Genomic DNA, 8,442 nt, shown 5'->3' with positions numbered 1-8,442 from the left:
AAGGTCTTGCTGCCCTCCTTCAACCTCCCTTTTACATGGCCAATATAGTCACTGCCATCATATCTAGCTTTAGTGTGCCTCACCGTGCCAGCAGGTCAAGCCTTCGATGGGAGGGCTTATCAGGATTCTATGGGGTCTCCATTTGCAAATATCTTCCATCCATTTTGGCATATGAATTTTAGCTATCTGATAGATTCAACATCTTATTATAATCAAAATTGCGTCATGATGCAGTCGGGGGCAATGATACTTTTTTCCACCAAAGCCATGGTTTTGTCCTATCCAAAAATTCCTCTAATCATCAAGAGTGTAGTTCTTCGATGATTTTCTCTCCCATAAAATAATAGGGATGTAAAGTTAAATTCTAAAGAAAAAAAAGTCTTAGAGAGAAGTTACGAGTATCTCTATACTCAAAAAAAAATCTTCTTTCTATAAGTTTTTAGTAGGCCAAAAATTACTATCTCTGTAGAGAGAGTACCAAGTAGAATTTTTGGTGACTAAGTGTATGTGCCACTTGATTCATCATGCTGGACTTGTGCTTAATCGTGAAGGTGATTTCCATTAAGAAAGGACAATGTCTCATGTTTAGAGTATATTACAAAATCATCTTGTTAGAGATATAGCTTCCAATGTCACCTCACAATGCCTGTAAAATAGTAGAAAACTCTACAATGCAGCTAGAGCAGTAGATATAGTTCTTATTCAACTTTTCACTAAAGTAGGCCATGGATCAAGGCCTTCTTGAGAAAAAAATATGCTGATTCCATTCTTAGATGCATCATGCTGCATCTCAAACACTTTGTCAAAGTCAAGTAGTGCTAAGGTGGTTTATTATTAATTCTTTTAATTTGTAGAGGCTCTTCTCGAGTTGGATGCGTATATTAACTTTACTTACTTTATATAGTCGGTAGTAGGAGCATCAATAAAAAAGTTTTTAATGAAGCACCAATATATATGATGAAGAAAGGCTATAGAAACTCTAAAATCTATGGATATTTTGAGGATTTAGCCATTCATTAATGGCTCTGATCTTCTCCTTATCAACTTAGATACTATCTTCGGATATAACATATCACAGGTAGTTACTTGTGGAATTGTTGGATGAGAAAAGGTAGCATGCGCTATGGCACGAACATGCCATAGCATCGATTCCTTTCTTACCATTTGAGCGTGCCATAGTTTCTTCTCTGCATGCGTCATTTTGTGATAAACATCATTCACATACCACATAGTGTGATCAACAATATCATCATGGATCGAAACTTATAATCTATTTAGATAATATGCTACATAAGTTCATTAATTTTCATGTGGTCATGCCAAAGCAAAGAGTTTTAAAAACTCCTTAGAGTAGTTAGCAATGCCCCTTTCGTCCGATCTAAGATTCATATAAGATTGATAGAGAGAGAGAGTGATCCACTAAAAGGAAGTGGCGAAATAGATGCTTCCCTATCTTTGATCGATCAATGATTTTTATTTTTTTAATACTCATGAGAGCGCTAAATATTCTCCATCATATAAATGCATAGCTTCATAATTTTAAGGCTACAGCCTTCTTGTTCTTGTTGTCGTGAATGCCCATAACTTCAAAGAACCTCTCGATGATGGTGATCCAGTCGAGGAGGTTCTTTGGATTGAGCTTCCCGTGAAATTTAGAAAGCTTTGCTTTGAAGCTGAAGAGCCTCTCATGATCTTGCGAGACTCGATTATCAGTCGGAAGAAGATGAATTGGTCTTTGATTTAGAGCCTATTAGTGGACAGGGTTGGTAAGGTGATTGAAAGATGTACCCAATGGCATATCATCCTCTTGATATGATCCTTTAAGGCTGCGACCACAACCAACTGCACGATCCCCACCTGTAGTTGCGCTATCTATTCTCGTAGCTATTAGGTCTCCACATCTCTTGGGTCGATCTCTAGCACTGGGGCATTTCGTGTATTTTGGCAAAACATGATTTCAATATTGATGTAAAACACCATTGGCAACTGGACCTGATATGATACTATAATAGTGTACATTGTGATGCAAGAGCATGAGCCTAAGCTGGAGGCACGCGTGGTGATTAAGTCCCTTTCTTGGGTGAACACCAAATTATATTGGGTCCACAAAGTTCTAGCAACAAATTACAGTGGGTCCAAAATTTTCAGCATCAAGTCGCATTAGGATTAGTTGTCCCAAAGCCTGATTTAATTGAGTCCAAGGTGTTGAAGGGTCCTGATTTAATTTAGGAGTTGTGTGATTGAGTCCATGTGTGAGAGGATTGAGTCCTTGTGCGTGAGGCATTTGGTTAGTCGTGTGAGTAATATTGAGTGCAAATTGTGGTGAGATTGAGTCCTTGTAATAAGTAAAATTAGTTCACAATTGATTAGAGTCTTCAATGCCCAATTAGGTTGATTCCAAGCATTGATTGGGTCTTTAGTTATGTAGGATTGCTCCACGTGTCTCATGGGATAAAGTCCTAAAGACACTAGGATGAACTCCATGCAGCAAGGGAGAAGTCCTAAATGAAGTAGGACTTGTATGCGGTTGGAGTTTTCTCTCCCAAAACTCCAATCCACACACCAAGAGGGGGTGACACTTGTCCAACATTTAATTGGCAAGTTGTTTAGGTAGTTTATCATTAGATTTGAATTTTAAAAGGTCTTCTTATCTAATTTTGAGTCCAAGTAAATTTGATTGTAACTTCCAATTATGCCAACCTCTCTCTCTCTTTATAATATGAGGTTTTGATGAATGAAATCATATCAGATTTATTTGAAAAAATTCCAAAGATTTGTGAAAGAGAGATCACGAAAAGAAGAGACTTCTTTCCCTTGGTGAGACGCTAAAAATAAAAAGGGCGAGATTAGGAGGTGAGACGCTCTCCTATTCTGCCTAGGATTGGGACATTGAAGGGGTGTGACTCCTCTTCAACATATCTTGTGTATGTCGTATCTAATATGGTGGTTTAATGCAGGTTAGAAAATATAATTGTTTCTCTTTTACAAGGAGCGTAGGTAAAATCCTAAATGACACATTTGAATGGGTATATCTTTGAATCTTTGAATCTTTGAATCTTTGATATCACAATGAACTGGTGTGATAATGTGTTGATGCATGATAGTGAAGACTGGTTTCTTGCTTGTCATATTGACACAATCAAATTACACATTGCAGTGATCCCACTAGTTTCCTTGTTCCATGGGATGATTTTGATTATCCACAACATCAATGCACATCATGGTGACACAACTACAATTCATCTTAGGCATCTTCAATTCAAGGATTGATTATTCGCATACCTACCAAATGATCTACCTCGGCCGATAATAAAATGGGCCTAATTATTTGTTAGTCCAATTGGAATAAATTTAATTAGACCCAGGCGAGAGCAGCCCCAAACCCCACCTACCTCACCCGCCTACCAGCCCCTCTTACCTAACCCAGATTTGACGCCCAATTGCCGGCTCGGGCCCGCCGATACACGCCATTGCCGCTTCTCCCTATAAATACCCCACTCCATCAGCCTCCGCTTTTCGGCTCCATTTCCCGTTTCCCCTGCTTCTTTGTCAATTCATCTACCTCTCCTGTTTCCCTTTCCTCTTTCCTCTCCCGATCCCAGTCCTCGTCTCCAACCTCTCTTCCATTACTCTTATGGAGTTGAAGCTCTCGAATGGCTCCTCCTTTTCTTCATATCCAATTGAGGGCAAGCTCTTTAAGCCCTCGATCCCGCGTCTCTTCGGCGTCCCAATACGTAGAACCATGGGAAGATCGAACATTGGTTATCTTGTATCATCCTCCCCGGGGTTGAAGCTCCATGCAATCCAAAGCTCCGAGAAGCCCGTCAGGTATAAAAAGGCCGCTCCTTTTTCGCCCGTTTATCGATTTTTCATTGGCTTTGGTCAAATCAGGCCTCCTTTTTTCGTCTGATTGCTTTCTGGGTTTTTGGAATCGTATATTTCTGATTTTATTTCTCGTCTGATGGTTTTTCCTGCTTCGTAGATCTGATCGTTCGGCTGGTTATTGTTGTGCTGTTGGGTTTCTGCTGATTTTTGATGGCTTGGAGGTGTTTTGTAGTATTATTTCTGGATATTTTTTTTTAATTTTTAACTTTGTGCTGCACATAAGATTAAAGTTGGGTTCTTTTTGGTTTTTTGCCCCCTCGTTTTTTTTTCTTGGGATGTTATTGAATCCAACCTGAACTTCTGATTTCATGAAACAAGTTTTGTTTTGTATTCATCAGCTATGTGCATGTAGAAAAACTTGCAATCGAACGTCATGAAGGGGTCTTCCAATTCTTATGGGAAGAAAACATATTTTGGGCCTTGGAATTTTTTTTAAAAAATAAGATTTTGTTTGTTATTTTGGATTTTTTAAAGGCTATGGGTCAGGTGTTCGTAATTATGTTTCTTGTTTTCTTTTTATTCCTCCAATCTGAATGTTTTAGGTATCCTGCCTCTGTGCCGTCACCCCTCCCCCCTCCCTCTCTTCTTATTTGAGTTAGAAAGAACGAAGACTAAATTTTTGGTCCAGGATCCTTTAAACTTTGGGTGGGAATACATTGGGTCCTTTCAAGCTTTACTGGGATCCGTTTAATCTGCTTTACCAACAACATATCAGAATGTTGAGCATAGAGGAGGTTTTAGTATTGCTACGAGCTTTGGTGGGTGCAACCCTTGTAATTTTGTTTGCTGATTTCATGCACTGAAACGAATTAATATTTCTAGATTTTACTAAGAGTGGATTTAGCATGAACAAGAAAAAAAATTGATTTGCATTATTACTGTGGTACCATGCAACAGACATTCAGTGTTTTCTTTTTGTTTTTATTACCGTGGTGCTACGAGTGCTTTTTTAAATTACATGTACATGCATGTAAATACTTTACTCTCTGCATGTAGGCATGGCAACTATTAGAATGCCAGTATCATGATCATGTATATTAGCATCAGTTCTATGTTTAAAAATTTAGTTTTCATTTATTACAGAAAAATTTCTTGGCTTCCATTTATGATATTATTCATCTGTAGGATGGAGAAGGAAAGAGTGGATCAAAGTGAAATATTAACCCTTGATGGAATAAGACACTCATTGATTCGCCAAGAAGATACAATTATATTTAGCCTTTTAGAGAGAGCGCAATTTTGCTATAATGCTGATACATACGATGACAATGTGTTCCACATGGATGGTTTTAATGGCTCGTTGGTCGAGTTTATGGTTAGGGAGACAGAAAAGCTCCACGCACAGGTAAGTGGAATCTTTAATGTAGAGATCAAACGTACTTAGAGACTTATTTTGCCCTTTTTGTCCTGATGAAGTTTTTGCCTTCCTATTGAAACTTAGGTTGGCAGATACAAGAGCCCAGATGAGCATCCTTTCTTCCCAGAAGCTCTGCCCGAGCCTATGTTGCCACCAATTCAGTATCCAAGGGTATGGACAAACACATGAAAAAATTATCGAACCACGTTTGCAATTATGTATTCTTCTTTTTGAATGCTTACATAACATGAGCATAGAAGGAATATATATCAGTTTGTTTGACATGTTGCTGCAACAAATGTGAGCAGGTATTTACCACAATATTTTTGAATAATTTGATCACTAGTTTAAACGAGCAGTCTTGTCTAATTTATTTATATAGGTTTAATGGTAATTGAAGGAAACCAGTAAGTGGCTGATGGTTGACCACATAGATTAAGTTTTCTTGTATGTGCAAGTGCAAGAAAACTTAGCCCAGGGGAAAGTTTTACTTCCTTTGCCATTCCTGTGCAGCGAACCGTGAACTTCCACCTCACTATCCAGGGATGAGTGGGCTCTCTCTATAGTAATTGCTCTAAAAATTTTGGATCAAGATACAAACCTTAGATGCTTTATTATTGCATCAAATACTTGTCTTCACATTGTTCTCATGAATTTCAGCTTGGAAATAGAATGACAATCATAAGTGGGAAAATGCTGTAAAACTATCTTATTTATGCTATGCCAGTCATCTTCACAAGGACCTGTTCCATTGATCCCAAGATTTGTTATCTATAGTTGCAGATCACATGCTTTCTCCTTTCTGTCTTGTTTTTCTTTACCATTGTCAATGCCTGCCTCCTATTTTGTGGATTCTTAACTGTAGCTATTGAAGCCTGTAATCGTGCTGGCTTCAACAGGGAGACAGCATGTTTGATTTTGCATGGGGTGCAGCCCTGCTGAGGCATACAATGTGTTAAGAATGATGAACAGTTAAGAGAATGATGAATTTTGGCTTATACTGAGACCAAATGTTTTATAGATAGATCAGGATCACTGCTTTTGTCATATGCTTGCTGGTAATGACACTTCTGTTAATTAATTTTTAACATTCTAAAGCAGCATTTGGCTTCTTTATGTGATCTAGGTACTGCATCCAGTTGCTGATACCATCAACATAAATAAGAAGCTATGGGACATGTACTTCAGTAAATTACTTCCAAAATTGGTTAAGAAAGGAAATGATGGCAACTGTGGATCTAGTGCTGTTTGTGACACCATGTGTTTGCAGGTATGCATGAACTAAGTACATAAAGGCATGTTATGCATTTTCTGGATAATTTGATCTGCAAGCATGTCAGATATATAACTCATCCTGCACAGCTTGGAACTACGTTGTTGCCAACATGCAAACATGTAGGATGGGAGATGACTGCATCCTGTTTGTTTAAATTGTAATTACAATGTGGAGATTGGATATTTCCAGCATGAATGATGTTCTAGGTGCTTACCGGATTCATTCTGTCTTTTTGTTGCTAAATGCTACAATAACATGTGTAGTTTTTAAGTTGTCTTCTGCGGTTCTGAACATTAAAACTGTTGAGGCTGTTGCTCTGCCTAAACAAATTATACATAGTAATCCACATGCTGGTACATAGAGGCGCTCGTGCTTATTTTTATTATTTGGAGATATCAGCTTGGCAATCTCAGAAACAAATCTAAAAGCCCTTGATTTCCTTTTGTTAAAGTTACTTCTCCTTCGACACTTCATTTCCCTTTGTTTGCAGCCTCAACCCATGGATTATCCTTGTTAGTCTGGGAGTTTCTTTTGTCTGGTCATAAACCATTTCTTGATTTCTTTATGCAGGCTCTGTCAAAGAGAATCCACTACGGCAAGTTTGTGGCTGAGGCCAAGTTCCAAGAGGCACCTGATGTCTTTGAACCTGCAATAAAAGCACAAGTAAGATTATGAGTTTGTCCGCTTTGATTATTAGTTAATCCAGACTTGTTCTTATCTTTTCTTCTGAAATTATTATTATTTTTCTATTGGGTTTTATCAGGATGGGGATCAGCTGATGCGTTTGCTGACATATGAATCAGTCGAAACAGCAATCAAAAAGAGAGTCGAAGTAAAGGCTAGAATCTTTGGGCAGGAGATCACTGTTGGCGAGAAAAATGCCACACCAGTATATAAAATAAAACCCAGTTTAGTTGCCGAGCTCTATGACTACTGGATTATGCCTCTGACTAAGAAAGTTCAAGTGGAGTACTTGCTAAGGAGGCTGGACTAAATGTGTGCTCTTGTAAGTTACCAGCATCTGTAGTTAATTTGATATAAAGAAAGAAAGCAGTTCATGTTTTATGTTGCTTGTAAAGGCCTCATTAATCAGATTGTGATTTTGATACGTGTAGATGATGTTGTGGCTTATTTTCTATAGAGCTGAAACTAGGCTCGTGGAAATTAGATTCCAGCCTATTGACATTCCTATTTGTGCTCCGTGGACATCATATTGAACAAGCTTTCATACATGTGTGTGTGGAGAGAGAGAGAGAGAGAGAGAGAGAGATTGAACAAAACATTTTGTTTCAAATCTTTAAGAATTTGGAATACATGTTAAAGTAATGTTGTTTGTCAAACTTTGATCCATGCTTTCTAATTGGTAGAAAAATCTGGAGTGATGGTGGCGATAAAGAAAATGTAGAACAAGCATTTAGATGCTCACCCGATCCAATTTTCTTGGAACAAGTTGAGAATCCTGGAGATTACCTCCTTGGAGCCACTTGAGCCTGTTACAATACTCAATGTGAGAACTCCATGTCGAGTTCTGCGACATCCAAAGATACCTAAAATGGTAGTGAGGTTTTACAAGCAGCTGATTCAACCTTTCTGTCTCCTCTGCAAATCATCCATTTAACTATACCATAGTAAAGATTTAGTTAGTTCGTAGCTATCATGTATCAACAATGTTATCTTGTGATTCCGTGGGGAGATAAATTTTCTGATTGATCTGTTCCCAAGGTATCTACAATGCCAATGCAAATCAGTAAATCAAACTAGAGCATCCTGGAAGAAGAGAGAAGCAAGCAAACGTGGGATACCCTTTTCCGAAGTGCCAATTTTTATTGGCATTATGAACTTTTGAGCAGAGGATGCAAACCTGACTTCTTTAATCAATCTGTAACTTTACAAAAGAAGCAAGGAAGAAAGGAAGGGAAGTTGC

The 8,442-nt window shown here is 38.2% G+C and overlaps 1 protein-coding gene across 2 annotated transcripts; it reads left to right on the top strand.

Annotated features, from left to right (window-relative positions):
• Positions 1-3,500: 3,500 nt before the first annotated feature.
• LOC103700862 (chorismate mutase 1, chloroplastic) lies at positions 3,501-7,707 on the top strand. Of its 2 annotated transcripts, XM_039114417.1 has the most exons (7): positions 3,501-3,828; positions 5,011-5,230; positions 5,327-5,413; positions 6,369-6,512; positions 7,089-7,181; positions 7,282-7,524; positions 7,634-7,707. In XM_039114417.1, exons 1-6 carry the CDS (start codon positions 3,635-3,637, stop codon positions 7,510-7,512), a joined length of 969 nt encoding a protein of 322 aa, XP_038970345.1. In that variant the 5' UTR covers positions 3,501-3,634; the 3' UTR covers positions 7,513-7,524; positions 7,634-7,707. The 2 variants fall into 2 exon arrangements, with proteins under 2 accessions (XP_038970345.1, XP_008780978.1); XM_008782756.4 differs by having other exon boundaries at positions 7,282-7,701.
• The last annotated feature ends 735 nt before the right edge of the window (positions 7,708-8,442 follow it).

The sequence above is a fragment of the Phoenix dactylifera genome, chromosome 16 (genome assembly GCF_009389715.1).
Source record: "Phoenix dactylifera cultivar Barhee BC4 chromosome 16, palm_55x_up_171113_PBpolish2nd_filt_p, whole genome shotgun sequence".
Classification (NCBI taxonomy): Eukaryota; Viridiplantae; Streptophyta; class Magnoliopsida; order Arecales; family Arecaceae; genus Phoenix; species Phoenix dactylifera.
This window is presented reverse-complemented; position numbering and strand designations above follow the sequence as displayed.

What these genes read in the sequence shown, in the direction of transcription:
- LOC103700862 (XM_039114417.1), top strand. Translation starts at nt 3,635, where the DNA reads ATGGAGTTGAAGCTCTCGAATGGCTCCTCCTTTTCTTCATATCCAATT. An exon ending in AGCTCCGAGAAGCCCGTCAG is followed by an intron (nt 3,829 to 5,010) that starts GTATAAAAAGGC and finishes ATTCATCTGTAG; the next exon opens with GATGGAGAAGGAAAGAGTGG. An exon ending in CAGAAAAGCTCCACGCACAG is followed by an intron (nt 5,231 to 5,326) that starts GTAAGTGGAATC and finishes ATTGAAACTTAG; the next exon opens with GTTGGCAGATACAAGAGCCC.